This window comes from Dama dama, chromosome 26 (genome assembly GCF_033118175.1).
Source record: "Dama dama isolate Ldn47 chromosome 26, ASM3311817v1, whole genome shotgun sequence".
NCBI lineage: Eukaryota > Metazoa > Chordata > Mammalia > Artiodactyla > Cervidae > Dama > Dama dama.
In genome coordinates, this window is record NC_083706.1 from 55,075,277 (window position 1) to 55,093,577 (window position 18,301).

At 55.3% G+C, this 18,301-nt stretch overlaps 1 protein-coding gene across 4 annotated transcripts in view; it reads right to left on the reverse strand.

The window, feature by feature from the left end:
* RPS6KA2 (ribosomal protein S6 kinase A2) overlaps nt 1–18,301 on the reverse strand; it is a 330,716-nt gene that overhangs the window by 22,333 nt on the left and 290,082 nt on the right. For all 4 annotated transcript variants that reach the window (XM_061130065.1, XM_061130067.1, XM_061130066.1 and 1 more), the window contains 3 exons: nt 12,718–12,820; nt 5,896–6,026; nt 4,857–4,982 (listed from right to left, as the gene is read on the reverse strand). In XM_061130065.1, the coding sequence (XP_060986048.1) occupies nt 4,857–4,982; nt 5,896–6,026; nt 12,718–12,820 (360 nt within the window). The remainder of the gene's footprint in view (nt 1–4,856; nt 4,983–5,895; nt 6,027–12,717; nt 12,821–18,301) is intronic.

An 18,301-nucleotide genomic window follows, 5' to 3' on the forward strand; every position in this document is an offset into this window, starting at 1 on the left:
AGTCCTGAATATTCATTGGAACGACTGATGCTGAAGCTGAAACTCCAATCCTTTGGCCACATGATTCAAATAACTGACTCATTGGAAAAGACCCTGATGCTGGGAGAGATTGAGGGCAGGAGCAGAAGGGATGACAGAGGATGAGATGGTTGGATGGCATCACCGACCAAATGGACATGAGTTTGAGTAAACTCCCACAGTTGGTGATGGACAGGGAACCTAGCGTGCTGAACTGAGCTGAACTGAGTGAGGAAACCACTGTGGAGTCAGGGGGACCATGAACAAACTGGCACAGACTAGAATACACACCTGGTAATGTCAAGCCACAAAGACCTAAAACTGAAAGAAAAGCAAAACTGCATGCAATTTTTACAAAGTGCGAGCAGAACCTCTCATGAAATAAGAACATGGATTATCTTGTCCTTTCAGACACACCTGTCCCCTTTGAATCCTACCCATTCATAGTTACCTTCTGCAGTTCATGACTGATTCCATTTCAATCTTATTTTAAATGAAAGGTGCATTAACGCTTTTGCATCTATGCAGTTTGTGTGTTGGGTTATTTCAAAGTCTTACACAATTTCATCTCCTCCCACTAGCCTCTGGGGCTGGCTGTGAACACAAAGGTGGGCCTGAGTCTCACATCAGACTCCCATGAGAATAGCTCTGAGGTCTCAGAAAGCAGGGCACATCTGTTCACTGTGATGTGCCTGAGAGAACGCCACGGTTCTTTCCCTTCAGCCATCCTAGCCTGAGGCAGGTGCGTGGGGGGACACCCCCCCAGATGAACCTGAGGTGGGGGTCAGCGTTGTGTCCTACCAGGTCGGGCTCTCCCGGCGGGGGATCCCGGCACCTGGTGGGTTTTGCCTCAGTGGGGGGCAGGGACCACGCCTAGGGACCAGACTCTGGTTGTTCAGTCGCCAGGTCGTGTCCAGCTCTTTGTGACCCCAAGGCCTGCAGCATGCCAGACTCCCCCGTCCTCCATTCTCTCCCAGAGCCACTGAGTCACTATTCCATGTGGTCTCACTAACTCAGGACCCGAGTATAAAAATGCAGCTGAGAACAAGTGCAAACCCAGCACTCTTGTTTCCGGGGCGTATACCCGGGTAGGTTGGTTTCAGTATATTGGTATAAAGCCCTAGAACTGAAATTGCAGTTTAACTTAAATGGCAGTTAATGTGATGATAGAGTAGTTACAATACCAAAGTAGGTATTTATAAGGCTGAGATAAACTTAAAGCAAAACACAGTGATATTTCCAGGAATGTGAGAGCCGCTGTGAGCTGTACCCTGAGCTCGGAGGCTGCTGGTTCAGAACTGGCCCCGAGGCCCCTCAGAGGGGCCGCACCCGGACCCGGCTCAGTCACAGCGAGGGGGTGAACTGCCCTGCGGGAAGCGTGCTCCTGGTGCACGGCCGCCCAGCTACCAGGACAGTAAGCAGAGGCTCCGCAGAGAAGGAAACCGCCCTCATCTCCAGACACCAGCTGCCGGATTTGTTTACCTCACACTCCTTTATCTTTGTGCTTTAGGCTGGGGTTCCCAACCTTGGCATGCCTGACCTTGGAGGCTGAGTCTCTGGGGCACCGGGGGGCTGTCCTGTGTGGGATTTGGGGCAACACCCTGACCTCCGCGCACCACATGCCAGGAGCGGCTCCCGCCCCGCGCGCGTTCCCACGGGGGACAGAATCACCCCGGTGTGATGGCCTCAGGCAAGGCCCGTGTATTCCGCCCATAGCCCTTCTGTCCCGGGGACCTCAGTCTCCTCCTGCGGCTCTGCACCCAGAGGGGACGTTCCCGCCCCCTCCCTGAAGCCCACAGAGGACACGACTGGATGGTCTCTGAATGAAACCGACCCCGTCTCGTCCAAGAGTCTGCAGCGCGGGGTCTGCACACCGCGGTGGCCTAGAGAGGCGACGCTGGAGATCAACAGGGCGTGTGCGGAGCTGGGATCCGCTCACAGCCGAGGAGGCGGGGTGGTCCGCGTCACATCCGGGAACACGCGGAGCCGTGAAGATTCTGGGCTTCTCCATCAATAAGTGCGGCGCTGCTGCCCGTGAGGTCAGCGGCGCACAGAAGAGCCAACACACGCTTCCGTTGAGTTCTTCCCGGACACGCCGGAGAGGGAACAGAATGGGGAGCCGCAGGGGGGCCGCCGGGCAGCTTTGGGAGCAGATGGGCTCGTCCTAAACGCTCTCTGCCATGTGACTCCTGCCGGCTTTCCTCTCGGAAGGAAATCCAAACGGGGCATCTGCCCTCCGATGGAGGAACTGACGCTGGGTGAGCGAGTAACGGTGCCCCAAAGCAGCCGAGGGTCCCGGGTGCGCATCTCACTAGGAGGTGCCCCTCCCTCCTCGCCTAATCCAGGCAAGTTCCAGACGACAGACCACAACCCCCCAGGGGCTCGGAGACCATGAGGGCGGTCCCTGTGATGCCCACCTGCCCTGAATGTCCAGGGAACCCTGAGGATTCGACTTCAAGGAACTTCAGCTTCAGCTCGGACTCCCACCATCAGCTGCAGCCACAGTTCCCGGCTTCAGTGCCCAAGAAACTGGGGCTGGAATCTCCGGAAATGCCAGTTGTGGGGTCCGATCTTTGGGGACGGAGTTAGAAGCCAGTTGCTGATAAAGCTGAATTCAGACGGTGTCTTTTGGTGAGAGCTGGATACGGGGACGCTGGGGAAAAGACACCGTTGCCTTTGTCCGCGGGGTCTCATTTTCAGAAACCTCCCGTGTCAGGCAGCGCTCTGGAAGGGCACCAGTGCCGGGTGCCCGCTGAACAATAGACGCATTTCTCCGCGCTCAGCGGAAGCCTCGATTGTCTCTAGCACTGCTGCTGGCCACCCAACACACTGTCCAGAGAAATTCTGTGAGGGATGAGCCGCGCAGAAAGAATTTAAGAAGCCCCTGCAGGCTTACGAAGCACGTGAAATATGTTTAAAACTGAAGTCCTCTCGTGGACGCAGGACTTGGGTCTCCTGTCTCCTATCGGCTCATCTGGACACGGGAACAGCTTCATTCGAGATCCCATTAAATCCTCCTGAGGACGAGGAAAACTGAAACTCCTCATTGAGCCAAACCCCGAAACACATCAGACCGACATGCGGGGTTGCCCCACTGCAGCTGCAACCCCACCCGCCCAGGGACTTAAAATCCTGCGATATTTCCTTCCGTCAACTGCTCCTCGACGTGGTCAAGACGCTGGGCAGGCTGACGACCACAGACCCATGGAATACACAGACTGAGGCTTCCTCCAATGTAAACACGCTGTTTTGTTTGAGGAATTCAAGATATATTTGTCACAAAGCCATAAATTCCGAGCCCCGGTTAAACCAAGGGACCTGTGATGCTTGGGGCTGGTGTCTTCGCCAGGGCTGAGCGTGTCCTCGGGGTGCGAGGCACTGGGAAGATGTCCCGCTGGACACAAGGAGTACCTGTTCCCAGCAGTGGCCAGGGAGCTGGGGGTGGGGCGGGATGAGGCCACGGCATCGCAGCCATCGCTTTGAACAATCTTCTTGGAGCTCGGGATCACAGGGGCTGGAACGACTCCTCTCACCCCACTGCCTGCTGCACAGGCTCCATCTGTCCCCAGAGGCTCCTTGAAGAGCAGGGGACCATCACATGCGCCATCCTGGGATAAGCCACGGTGCCCTGATTGCCACGACACCATCGGCTGGACCTGGGTCCTCAAGCGTCTCCTGGCTAGCTGAGTGGGCAAGTGGTGAACAGACCAGCTCTCACCCTCATGGAGGGAAAATGCATATGTCATGCTTTTTGCAAAAGTTAGATTATAACTTTAGCAGAAAGTTTTAGCTTTCATCCACATTTTTGTTGTTCAGTTGCTTGGTCATGTCTGACTCCTTGTGACCACATGAACTGCAGCACGCCAGGCTTCCCTGTCCTTCACTAATTCTTGGAGTTTGCTCAAACTCATGTCCATCAAGTCGGTGATGCCATCCAACCATCTCATCCTCTGTCATCCCCTTTTCCTCTTGTCTTCAATCTTCCAGCATCAGGATCTTTTCCAGTGAGTCGGTTCTTTGCATCAGGTGGCTAAAATATTGGCGCTTCAGCTTCAGTATTAGTCCTTCCAATGAATATTCAGGACTGATTTCCTTTAGGATGGACTGGTTGGATCTCCTTGCAGTCCAAGGAACTCTCAAGAGTCTTCTCCAACACCACAGTTCAAAAACATCAATTCTTCGGCGCTCAGCTTTCTTTATGGTCCAACTCTCACATCCACACCTGACTACTGGAAAAACCATAGCTTTGACTGTCCACATTTTACCAACCAGAAAATGCAAGAAACTGATATTTTGGATTTCCAGATCAAATATTGAATTTAGCAACAATTACAGAAGCAAAAGGCAGGATGGAGAGAGTGCCAAACTGAGTGGTAGACAGTCGTCACTGTTTACTGGGCCTGATGTTGAGAGTAAAACTGCCAGCTCTCTGCTGAAGTTTTTGCAAATGTTACAAAATATCTGCGTCTGTTTATCTCTGATTTAAGTTTGGTGATGGTAGCTTCCTTCCTCATCCCCCCGCCCCGTTCCTTCCCTAGGTGCACTGCCCATCTCCCAACTCTCTATTTTCTAAAATTCCGAGCACCCAAAGCTTCTGTCCCAGTGTTTCAGGTGGAAAGTTACTAAAGGCGCTCAGTACTTGCCTACCCGTTGCCTGGAAAAGAACACACTCATGATTTTTGAAATAGCTTTTTAAGAAGTGACCTGATATCAAGGCAAATGGAACTGCCCACATCAGAGCCTGGACAGAGGCGCCTGAGAGGGTGTTCGCGAAGCCGGATGTGCCCGCCCCGGGGGCCCGGCGGATGCAGACGCGCGCCCGGGCGCCCTGCTCTTACCTTCACGGCGTACTCGGCGTCCGTGGCTTTGTGCACGCAGCGCTTGCACACGGAGTAGGAACCCACCCCGATGTCCTCCTTGATGTCGTAGCCGTCAGTGAAGTGGATGTTGTTCCCGTGTAGCTGCTGCGGAGACAGCGGCAGAGAGCGGGGTCGGGGGCTCCGGTTCCTGTGCTCGGAACGCGGGCGCTCAGGGGGCTCCAGCCTGCGCACACCGCTACGCCGAGGCCAGGCGGGCGCGGCGGCCTCCGACCACGGTCACAGGGCTGGTTGGCGGTGGTTCCGGATCGCAACCCCAGCGTCCCCAGCTTTCGGGTCAGGCCCCTGGGTCGGCTGCCCTGCCTGCTTCCCCCAAAGAGCCCAGGGAGTGAGGATTCGGAGGGGAGAGGTCAGACGCCCTGAGACACAGGCGGCGGCTCTGGTGCTTGTGTCCAGAGCCAGGTCTGGATGCCAACGTCTGATGGAAATCCCACCCCCTGACGCCCCTCCCCATCCCCACCTGCTGCCTCAGGGTGTAGACAAAGTCACCCATTACAGTGACATGGCCACAGCGCTGTCTGCTTTAGACAAGCTGTGTTTCCCCAAAGGGCCTTGGGGAGAGGAACGTGGCCTTCCAAGGCCATCCAGGGCACCCAGACTCGGTTCCTAAAGGGGAAGCCGTCCTGATGCCGTGAGAGTCTGTACAGTGCTCACCTTGACGCCGTGCATACCTCCTTATAAGAACGGCACTTTCGCTGACCCCCCGAAACTACATTTCATGATGGCAACTGGCACCCACAAACCCAACCGCTCTCTTGGGGTGCCTCCTTGACTCTGCACAGGAGACCCCCAGTGTGAGCCCTACTGGGCTCTGACCCCAGACACAGCACGGTGACATTCTCCCAGGACTCCTTCTGTCTTAGGATGAATGTGGGGCGTCCACCACGGTGGACACTCAGGACCCTGGGGAGGTGGGGGAGTGAACCAAGGGGCTCTACAGGGGCCCTGCATGATGGGGGCCACCTGGACGCGGGGGACCGCCTGGACGGTGGCAGGTTACCTGCACGATGGGGTGAACTGTGGCTTTGTGCAGATCTTGCTGGGAGGGCTCCTGGACCAGGGTGGAGGCCACGAAACTGAATCCTCTAAACAGATGATGGGCGTTGGCGCTGGGGGGGACGCCGGGTGAGTCTGCAGGCAACAAGCAGAGAATCAGCCTTCCAGGGGAGCTGAGCCACGACGCGGTGCAGAAACCCTGTGGTGTGTGGTGTGTGCACATGTGTGAGCTGTGTGTGTGGGCGAGTGTGCGTAGGTGTAAGGTGTGTGTGCACAGGGGTGTGTGTGTCTTAGACGAGGAGGTGAAACTGAGATCAGAGAGGCTGAGCTATAAGAAACCACACTTTATTTTGTGGCTCAGCTGGTAAAGAATCCACCTGCAATGTGGGAGACCCGGGTTTGATCCCTGGGTTGGGAAGATCCCCTGGAGAAGGGGGGATCCCACTCCAGTATTCTGGCCTGGAGAATTCCATACAGTCCATGAGGTCACAAAGAGTTGGACGCGACTGAGTGACTTTCACTTTCACTACAGCAAAAATACTCAGAACAAAAACTTCAGGATGATCATTGATAACAACGTGTTCGATATTCATTCTGAGCCACAGCCCTTTGCCCTGCCCGCTCCAGACGGAGCCCAGAGCCACCAGCGACCTCGGGGTGAACTGTCACTGTGGGTAGGGCCCAGGAGGCCACACTCTGAGTGTCTCGGTTCAGCAGAACTGGGCACAGGGGTGCAGGCCCAGCAGGGTGACCCTTCTGTCCCCTGAGGATCCCAAGGGGCCCGCCCGCAGCATTCAGGACGCTCTGCTCCCAGACCCTCAGGGAGCCCTTCAGCGCTGACCCCTCTAAGCTCTGGGCATTTGCCCGAAAGCTTGACTGCTGCTGAGATGGGTCCTGTTTCAAGTTCACCATTAAGGAAAACAAAAGGATAAAAGACTGGCAGAGAGAAAAGATCTGCATTATATATAACAGACAAAACTCTCTATTATGCAAAAAGCTCCTGGAGACCAGTGAGAAAAGGGGGAAAGGCCCAGAAGAAAAATGGGGGAGGGAACGAACGGCGCTCCTACCTGAAAAGGCCGCTCAGTCCCTCTAATGGGGGCACGGTAACCGGGGTAACATGCTGCCTGACAGATCGGCAAAAGCTAACCAGGCACGTGCGGGTTTGGTCAGGGCTGGCACTGCAGTGGTGGGTGGGAGCCCAAGTTGGCAGAATCTTTGCAAGGCTGACGTGGAGTGTCTACCTAAGCATAAATCCACCTGCCTTCTGAAGAGCAGCAGTGATTCTCCTATCCCACAGAATTACTTTAAGGTGATTAGAAACAAATGTAGAAAACGCTGGTCTTAGCAAATTTGTAACAGCAAAAAAAATCCTGGCGACAACCTGGATATTTATCATCAAGGAAACCACGCTGCATCCATGTTGCGTAACTGTTGCTGCAGCCAATGAAGCTGTGTCCACATCATCAGGACGCTTGGTCCGGGTGCAGGTGACACTAGTAAGACCAAGAGGCCCAGGATGAGACACGGCCGTGTCAACTAACAAAACAGCTGGTCAAGTGGAAGAAGAGAAAATGCGCTGTAGAGCATACCCACCGGGAGAAAAAATAAAAAATATGTATCTTAATATATTCTAAAGCACATTACAAAAAGGCCGTAAGCAACACATAATAATATAAGAAGTCCTGTCGTACACTGGGGGTTCCCCAGGCGGTGCTGGTGGTGAAGACCCCCCTGCCAGTGCAGGAGACGTTGGAGACGTGGGTTTGATTCCTGGGTCGGGAAGATCCCCTGGAGGAGGAAATGGCAACCCACTCCAGTGTTCTTGCCTGGAGAACCCCACGGACAGAGGAGCCTGGCGGGCTACAGTCTATGGGGTTGCAAAGAGTCAGACACGAATAAAGCGACCAAGCACGCATGCGTGCGGCACATACGTTATAAATAATAAATTATAATAATATATAAAGTATATAATGTGGATTTAAATTTTTCTTGCCATGTATATATGCAAAATTTAAATCTGAATTATCTAGAAAACGCTGGCAAGTGGGACTGGAAAGGCCATAGGAGCGGGCCTTTGCTTTTCTACTTGTTTTCCCTTGGGCTTCCCACGTGGCTCAGTGGTTAAAGAATCCGCCTGCAATGCAGGAGCCGCAGGAGACCTGGGTTTGATCCCTTGGTCAAGAAGATCCCCTGGAGGAAGAAACGGCAACCCACTCCAGCATTTTTGCTTGTAGAATAATGGACAGAGGAGCCTGGTGGCTACAGTCCATGGGGTGGCACAGAGTCGGACATGACTTGAACACGAGTGATTCTCTTGACTTGGTTTGAATACTTTATTTTGACATGGAAACAATATGTAAACTAAGGCTTTCCTGGTGCAGCAGGGGGGTGGGGTGGGGTGGGGTGGGGGGGTCAGTTGGAGCAGGGGGTTGGGTGGGGGTCAGCTGCTGCAGGAATGTGCATTTTCATCCTGAGCATTTTATTTTGGGGGAAAGGCAACTGGGGTGCTCCTTCCGTACCTGGGAGCTAAACCACGAGCTGCAACCGGGCAACCCCCACGGCTCTTCCAGGGAGACCTCGCAGGGTGACGGGGACTTTGCGGGCTTGGCCCACCCCCTTCAGCACCTCTGACCACAGGGACGCCGGTTTCAGCCCCTGATGTCGACCTGACAAAGGGCTCCAGAGTCACCCGAGTGAGTGAGATCAAAGCTGACTGCACTTGGAAGTAAGGTGCCAACATGCTAGACTGGAGAAGCTTAATTAAAAAGCCTAAGACTCAGCTGCATAGTTTCTAGAATTTGGAAATTATGCACCGAGACGGCAGAGGCAGCAAGCGCCTCGCAAAGAGGTTTTGTTCCCTGGCCGGATTTGGCTGTTTTTTCCCTGCAGAGAACTCTGGCTTTGAGGTCTGCCTGCTCTTAAAAATCCCCCAGGTGGCGAGTCCTGCGCGAGGTCTGCACCAAGCGCAGGGACACAGCATCAGTTCAGTCACCGTCAAGCCCAGAGGTGCAGGTTTGGATGAAGAACTCGAGCCCACGCCAGGATCTAGGGTGAGCCGCGTACAGGCTGAGGGCCGAGCAGATACAGCCTCAGTTACAGCGACTGGGAGTCTGTCGGGCCGGATGCAGCGTCCTGCGAATTTGAACTGATACACCTTCCCGGGCGAATGGAGAAAGTCTGTGGATCAAGTAAGCAAGGACTTCAACAGTCAAAGAGGTGTGAAGCCCGGGGCCATGCCTTCTATCGGGGTGCTTCTTCCTGCTCAGACCCAGGAGAGACCAGCTGAAGTTCACACGGACCTCACGAGAGGTTATCAGCCAGCACTGGTCCGTGCGGCTAGATGTGACCACGCGGTAGGGGCAGCCGTAACGTTTAACACGCTTTACAATCGGCTAGGGGACACCGACTTCTAGCTCAGTACTAAAAGAAGGGCAAACGTGTGAGTCGGAGGAAAGGAAATTTAAAGCTGAGTACAGTCAACCTTCATTGATCCTAGGAGTGATTTCTGACTTGTTTGTTGTGCTTTTAAATCTTAGGCTGGCATCTCCCGTGGGTCAGCAGACTCGGAAGGGCAGCTGGTGTGTTGTCAGGGAAAGTCCACCAGCTTTAGCCACAGCTTAAGCTAAAAATGAAAGACTTGAAGACCGTGACAAAAAATTCCGATGGTGCGTCCAAGTCTGACACAGGGCATGGATTACCTGCTGCTCCAGGGTTGCACTGCATCTGCTGCCCTTTCACAGTCATGAACTCGAATCACATGCTCAGAACAGTCTGGTTTCTTTTGAGTACAGAGAGTTATTTTTCTATGTCTTGGCATTTCAATTACTACCTCCTCAAAGGCAAATCAGGTCCTGCAGTAAGTACAATTGATCAGAGAAATCCAAATAGTAAGGGGTAAAAAAAGCTATTTCTGGATAGCATTAAAATGCACTGTGTCTATGTTTTCCTTTATCTAATAATAAAATAAACTTGAATTCTCTGCACAAAAGATATATGATGTGCTTTAAAAAAAGCCCGTTAACCACATAGGCCAACTAGGTTGGGGTTTAAATTCTTCATGGATGATACAAAAAACATGCACAGGTGAATAATTCAGAGTTGACTGCATTAGCATTTTCTTGCCAGGGAACACAAATCCGGTCTGTATTTCAGGATTTTAAACACAGTCCCAAATGATGGAAACCCTTGGTGAAACCGTGCACCTTTCACGAAGGACCTGGAGGTCCTGAGGGTGCTCGCCACAGGCAGAGTCCTCTGCTGGAGTTAACCCTTTCTGGGTTCCGTGGAGTTTGGGTAAGCCACGGAGGGGGCGGACGGTGACCTGCTCAGGTGAGCTGGGGGCACAGCCAGGATGGAATCCCCCTTCCTGCTCCGTCTTTCCAACCTCTGGGGCTAAAAAGTCCACCTGAGTCTGTGAACTGGGTCAGTGCTGCCAAGAGGAAGGACTGGCCGCCCCTCACCTCCAACACACAGGACTTCCCGAGGATGATGCTGAGAGCTGGGTGGGCGCCCCGCCCTCGTCCCTAGAGGACAGCCCCCAGGTCTCCACTTCCTGAGCAGTCTCGGGAATCTTGCAGCAGCGACTGATCACCCCCGACCGCAACCGCAGGCCTCACTCGGTGGGCTCCCACCCTGAGGATGGTCTTGGTTTTATCTAGGGGCTGCAGAACCTGGAAGAGACCAGTGAGTGTCTGTGCCTCGACTCCCGAACTGATAGCGCCTAGCATCCGCTTCCTTTCAGGTCCTGGGGCCTCCTCTGTGGGGGTCCGCAGGCACCTTCCAGGCCCCACGGACACCCCCCGTCCCACCTCTGTGTTTGCACAGAGCTCACATCCCGAAAGGGCCCCTCGGTGGTGTGGAAAGCCAAGTGGATTCTCTGTTGTAACGTTATCCACTTGATATGTCATATTTGATTGTCTGTTTATTTCGTGATTGTCTTTTAAATCATAGACAATTTCAGATTCAGTAACAGTGAGAGTTGGAGAAGACTCTTGAGAGTCCCTTGGACTGCAAGGAGAGCCAACCAGTCCATCCTAAAGGAGATCAGTCCTGGGTGTTCATTGGAAGGACTGATGCTGAAGCTGAAACTCCAAGACTTTGGTCATCTCATGCAAAGAGTTGACTCATTGGAAAAGACCCTGATGCTGGGAGGGATTGGGGGTAGGAGGAGAAGGGGGCAACAGAGGATGTGATGGCTGGATGTCATCACCGAGTCGATGGACATGAGTTTGAGTGAACTCCGGGAGTTGGTGATGGACAGGGGGGCCTGGCATGCTGCGATTCATGGGGTCGCAAAGAGTCGGACACAACTGAGCGACTGAACTGAACTGAACAGTGAGAGAGGAGCAGCAATGGCAACCCCAGTCCAGTGTTCCTGCCGGGGAAATCCCATGGACAGACGGAGCCTGGCGGGCCACAGTCCACGGGGTTGCAAAAGAGTCAGACACGACTGAGCAACAGCAGTGAGCAGAACGTGGGGAAGCCCATGCACACAGCACGCAGCCCCAGTAGCTGCAACGGGCTGAGCGTGTCCCACCCAAGCTCCAGAATAAGGCGTGCTCAGGCGCTCAGTCGTGTCCGACTCTGCGGCCCTGCAGACTGTGGCCTGCCAGGCTATTTGGAGTGGCTGCCATTTCCTCCTCCAGGGGATCTTCCTGACCCAGGGGTCAAACCCGTGTCTCCTGCATCACAGACGGATTCTTTACCACTGAGCCACTTGAAGGGTGGGCACAGTCTCCAGAAGGGGCTTGTTACGTTTTTTTTAAGACAAAACCACCATGCTTCAGCGTGAGGAACTGGACTGTGTCCCACAGAATTCCCCTGCTGGAGGCCAGAGTGACTGTACTGGGAGAAGGGGTCTTGAGGGTGTAAGTGAGGTCGTAAGGGTGGGGCTCTGATTCAACAGACTGCTGTCTTTATCAGAGGAGGAGGACCCCAGGGACCTCTGTCTCTCTCTTCTCGGATACAGAGTGAGGCCACGTGAAGACACAGAGAGAAGGCAGCCGTCTGCAACCCAGGATAGGACTCTCATGGGAAACCAAGATGAATTTCTGTAGTTGAAGCTGCCCAGTCTGCAGTATTTCACTATGGCCACCTGGGCAGACAGAGACAATCATCGTATTTAAAAAAAGTCAACACATGCGCAGTCGCCCAGGCCCTTCCGACTCCGTGCGACCCCATGGGCTGTAGCCCACCAGGCTCCTCTGTCCATGGGATTTCCCAGGCAGAATATTGGAGTGGCTTGCCATTAATATCACAGAATGACAACTTTTAAAGGGAGCTGACCAGTTCTGATTGAATTTGGTAGAGTTTAGGAGTAATTCAGGATGCATCGTGGAAGCTAAACTCGCGAGTCCATCTGCTGAGCTACAGGAGCTGACGCAACGTTTCAAACAGCTGTTTGGTTCTTTGCACGAATAAGATCAACAGTTCATGCATTTACAGACTTGGCTGACAGCCTCCCTCTTCCCATAAAACCGCTAATTAGATGGGACTTTCATTGCCTCGAGCTTCTTTTCTCGAACGTGCCAGGGTGAGTCCCTGGAATCGGCAACTCAGGCCAAGAGGGAGCAGAAGGAGCAAGAGCACTGGGGAGATTCCAGGCCAGGCGTCCCCCCGGGGGTAACGGAGAGGTGGTTCCATCACGTTCGTCTTTATGATGAGCAGAGAAACGAGCACATCAAACAGACCTGAGGGTGACTGCCCCTGGACGCGCCCTTGAACGTGGGGCCCTCTGACTCTGGGGTGCCTGGCCCCACCTGGCAGAGCTAGAGGACCCCCTGTGGGAAAGTAGCCCAGGCCACCCCACCCTGCCCGCACACACCTGTGGGCGTCCTCGCCGTGAACTCGGGGTCGAAGTGGAAGGTGTCCTCCGGCCGGCCCACCGCTGGCTTGAAGGGCGGCTTGATCTCCTTTCTGTACAGCTTCTGCAGGGACGGCAGGATGGGGCGGGGGCTGAGGGTCGGCGGGGCTGGGGGGATGCAGGGGAGGGGCCACCTGTGCCCCCCCCAGGGCACCAAGCCTCTCCCCCAGCTCTGACACATGCAGGAGCACCCCGAAAACACGTTACGCTGAGGACAGACAGAGCCACATCGTCCACAAGGAGCCTGGGGGCCGTGGCTCCAGGGCAAAGGCTTTGGGGACATCTAAACACTGATTTTAGCCCGACAGTTTCAATCATTTCTGCGCAGTAGAATCTGCTTCAAGCAGCATCTGACAGGTCAGTCACATCCGGCCCCCCCCCGCCCAGGTACCAGCAGGAAGAGCCCTGCTCCTCTGCATCGTCCCCCCACGACTGGGAGCCAGCAGCTCAGATGCCCCCGGCTGCCAGGACACCGACCCCATCCGCGTCCCCCTCACCCGCACCGCAGGGTCTGTGCACGTCCCGGGACACCTATTCCGGCTGCTCCCGGATTCAGGCCTCGAGATCCAGACCCCTCTGTTCAAGTCCAGGGGCTAAGTCGGGCTTTTCCGTTGATATACACTTTTCTGCACACTTGAACAGGCCCTCGGAGCACCTGTCAGAGAGCCAGCCACTTCTGGGGTCTGACAGTCTCACGGTGACTGCCTTGGACAGGGTTCAAGGGCAACCCCTCACGTACGTTCTTCCAAGCCTGACTCCTCGCTGATTGCTTTTAAGGAGCAACACAAAGGCGTTCAGAGCCGGGCAGGACATGTGACGGATGATGCTGAGGTGTGAGGGGAGGTGGGGGGCAGCCCCAGGGCCCGGGAAGCCTGTCTGAGAAGGGAGGTGGGCGGCAGAACGGCAGGGCCTGGTGATGCCAGGTGTGGGCCAGGGGTTCCGCCCAGGCGATTTGGGAATGGGAGGCCTGGGTTCAGTCAGATCGCCCTGGGAACAGGCAGTAGGTGGTGTCAATCGTGGGGAGCCGTGCACCCCCACGGCAGGGCATGGAAACCAGGAGAGGGTCTGGCTGCAATCTGCCAGCACACGTTCTCCCAAGCCTGCCTCACTGGCGGGACCCCCAGGCCCCGGCTGGGAACACGGGGCCCTTCCTGGGGCTCCAGCCTGTGGCCCTTCCATAGGCTCCACCAGGCCTGTGACAGGTGGGTCTGCAAACAGATGCAGCGGCCTGTCTGGGTTGCTCCCAGTCTCTCAGGAACTCGAGAAAGCAGATTTCACCACCGATTTTACAGACCAGAAAACTGAAGCTATAATAGGTTAGGTACGACCCCCTCCAGGGTCAAGGGTGACAGAGGCACAGGCGGGGGGTGGGCCTGGGTCTCCAGACTCTTCCCGCCTCAGCGGAGACCCCGCCAGACCACACCCTGCAGAAGGTGCCGCCCGCACAGACGCGCGGACCGCTGACCGCTGGGCTCCCCTCGGGTTCAGGGCGGCCTTGGCCGTGCGTGCACACGTGGAGCTGGGGTGTGCACTCGGGAGCCCTCGGAGGAGGAAAAGTGAGCTAATCCAGCCTCCCATTACTTGGTCGTTTAAAGCCCTGGGTGAAGAGATTTCATTAGGAATTGAGTTACTGGACTGATGTTGAAGCTGAAACTCCAATACTTTGGTCACCTGATGTGGAAAGCTGACTCATTTGAAAAGACCCTGATGCTGGGAAAGATTGGGGGCAGGAGAAGGGGACGACAGAGGATGAGGTGGTTGGATGGCATCACTGACTCGATGGACATGAGTTTGGGTGGACTCTGGGAGTTGGTGATGGACAGGGAGGCCTGGCGTACTGCGGTTCATGGGGTCGCAAAGAGTTGGAGATGACTGAGGGACTGAACTGAACTGAACTGAACTGATAATCCTTTCCAGAAATGGAAAGATGCCGCTTTCTGTGCTGACGCAACGGGTATGTGTGTGTGCGCGTGCACTTCCCTGACGCAGGCACTGGTCAGGGGAAGTCTAATACACAGGGTGAGCTCCGCACTCTGGTTAAAACACGAGCCATTACCAAGCCTGTCGGCCACCCAGCCTGGCCCCCCAGCCACCGGCCATTCTCCCTGGGGTGTCTGCGCTGGGCCAGTCACCAAATATTTGTCCTCCTGCTACTTCCCAGAGGACGGGGAGGGGCGGGGAGGGAGGGGCCTCCAGCAGAGCCCCTCTCCTGCTTCCACGATGAGGGGGCATTGTTTACATAAGAGATTTCCAGGAAAGAGAACCACACGCATAGTGGCCAGGGGTGGGAGGGGGTTCCGGTAGTTGAAACGGGTGATGGGGTTAAAGGCATGGATCTCCAGTTTACAATGGATAAGTCCTGGGGAGGTTCTGTACCGCATGCTGACTACAGATCAGAAGACTGGTGCATGTTTGAAAGTTGCTGAAAGAGGAGATCCTGAGAGTTCTCATCCGAAGGAAAAAACATGCAACTATGTGTGGCGACAGATTTCTACTAGGCTTATTGTGGTCATCACGTCACAATACGTACAAAGAGCAAATCATTGTCGTAACGCCAAAACTAATATAACCTTACATGTCGACTGTATCTCAGTAAACACACACACACAGAACGGGTTGTCATTTCATCCGAAGGAGACCTCTTGCACCTGGAGGCTGAAGCCCAACCATTTCAGCTCCTCCCCTCACTCAACACCCAGGCCAAGTCTTCACCCGCCTCCACTGGGAGCCGGGAGGTGGTCCTGGCCAGGAGGCTGACCCCTTGGGAGGAGACACAGACCCCCACTTGCAAGTCCTCACGTATAAGGAGGCGAGCTCATCGCAATCAGACGGTCCCCCAACAGTGAGCTGTTGGGGCTTCGTCCGGGTGGAGAGCAGCGCGTATTTTAAGTTGAAACATTGAGTGATAACTCGGGGATCCAGAGAGGGCATGGCACCCGGGGGCCCCCGCTCTGGGACGGTGCTCGGCCCACACTTGCCCCTGCTCTGCCCGGGGCAGAATCCCAACTCCAGCGCCCACCGCGCCGGTCCCAGAAGTGGGTGTGCAGCCTGTGCACCCTCAGCCTTCACGCGGCAGCGTGTGCAAGCGTGGCTGTGCTTCCGTGCACTTTCTGAACGGCCTCTGTAAGCCTGTGCGTCAGCTGTGGAGAGCCCGATTGACCCAAGACACAGTGTGGGAGAAAGCTCCTTGAGGCTTGCTGCGGGGGCAGCAGGAAGTCCCCCAAAGACCCCTCTTCCCCAACACTGGGAGCTGCAGAGATGGAGCCTGTCCGTGAAATACACCCCGGACCCCCGTCTTGGGCGCTTGCTGCAGTCTCATCCTGCTTTCAAGTGGGCAGCAAAAAGCCTCAAAGCCGCCTGCGGCGTTCGGTCACCCTGCCCTTCCGATGCACCCTGGTGTTTGCTGCGGTCTTAGATGTCTTCCTGTCACTGGATAAACATTTTAGCAAGTGCTTTGTTGTTTAGTTGCTGAGCCGTGTCTGATTCTTTGCGACCCCAAGGACTGTAGACCGCCAGGCTCCTCTGCCCATGGAATGCTCCAGGCAAGAACACCGGAGTGGGTAGTCATTGCCTACTTCAGGGGATCTTCCCGACCCAGGGCATCTTCCTGACCCAGGGCATCTTCCCGACCCAGGGGTCAAGCCTGAGTCTCCTGCATTTGCAGGTGGATTCTTCACCACTGAGCCACCAGCAAGGCCTGGAAAGCACTAGTAAGTGTTATTCTTACACATGTCTCTTCTCTCTCCCTGTGTCCAGACCTTGGAGTGGGTTTGAAGATTTAGAGAAAAGGGGGACTTGCTTCTCATTCTGTCACATCCACTGCTGAGCACAGCGTCAGATGGAAAGTGGACAGGCCCACCATCTTGTGGAGGACTCTGAGCTTCCTAATTCTGACCTGCACCCCCGTCTCTGAGCCTCTGGGACAATTCACCCCACACCGATGGAAAGGCAGTGGGGTCTGAAGACCAAGTTCAATGGGCATCACTTTCAATCCCCGTGCTTGTCCTGGGATCTCGGATGACACGAGCTGTAGCAATGTTGGGACGAGTTTCACATCATGTGTACAAACTGGGGCTCTCTGAGCAGGTGTATCCGAATTCTATTTATACCTAAAAGGTGACTAGGGAAGGACAGAAGGAGCAAAACAAAAATAGCAACTCGATAATGGAAGAGAGAACTGATTGCAGTTCGGGGTCACAGACCGAACATCTGTTTTCTGCAAGCACTTCTGGCTCCAGGCATTTCAAAATTAACACGCTCCAATTAGGCAAAGGGCACCGTGAGAGATGCTTCCTGAAATAGCAGAAATGATGCAGGGGGATGGGAGGAGGAACAGGAAGCAGTGCAACGGCTCCAGCGCACCATGGGCAGGCCTGGGGTGTCTGGTCCATGCCGCGCACAGCTCTGCCTCCGGGGGAGACCCCACTGGGAGCGTTCCAACCCCGGCATCTGGGTTTACAAAACCCCTGAGCCAGAGGGCGATCAGTCCTTGAACAGACACCTGTCGGCTCCTTGGAAGGGCGGGTCCTTCTGGGGTATTTAACATGGGGGCAGATCTAGAGAAATCTCCCAGGGGGCTGTGGAGGGGACCCCGGTACGGCGAGATGCTGAGTGGCAGCTGCAAGCTCCCAGCACCCAGGCCCCTGGGGCCCGTCCTCTGTGCCTAATAAACCCCACCGTGCCCAGAGCCTCACTCCTCAGCTGCCGGTCCATGTGCCGCTGGGCTCCCCAGGTCTGAGGGCGCTCCTCTCACGGCCCTCAGCCTCAGTCTCCCCCAGGAGTCCCTCCCACCTCACGCGTGACTCTGGCGATGTGCTTGGAAGGGTTTCAGAAAGTGAAAAGAACAACACAAGCCTGACTCCAGCCCTGACAGGTGCAGCTGCAATCACAAGGTGTCACGTTACAAGGAGGGCCCTGGGGTGGACGCTTCATCCCTCCCGAGAGGAGCCTGGCGGGGCTGGAGGGCACCGGCACCGGGCCGGCTCGAGGTCCCGAGGCCCTTCGTGCTGATGAAGCTTCTCTGGGGCTTCTGCTCATTTCTGTTCTCAGTGCGGCTCCGGCCACTAGACAAAGTAGACGCCGCTCCTGCAGCCGCGCTCCCATCACTGCTCACAGAGGCGTGAGGTCCATCACCAACGCGTCATTTTTCATTTCTCCTGATGCAGGGAGTGAGCCTGCAGGGGCAGTGCTCCCCTGGGCGGGTGCTAATTGCCAGGCTCTGGGGGTGAGCTGGTGGCAAAGCAGGACAAACGGGGCAGTGACCCCCAGGGGCACAGACCACGGACTCACGCGGTCCCGCCAGGAAACCAAAGACCCCGGGGAGAAGACGTGTGGGATGACAGGCATTTACTTAAAAAAAAACAACAAGAACTTCCGCTGGCAGTTTTGGGTCAGAGAAGGTAGCAGAGGTGAAATCATGTCCTTCTATTTTCCAGGCTGGTGCCGAGGCCGCCTCTGGGTAAAGTCACCGACCAGTCAAGGCGAGGTCATGTCATTGTCATTTTCTGAGTGTCTGTCTAACAGCGGGACGGCCTCTTGGTATTAA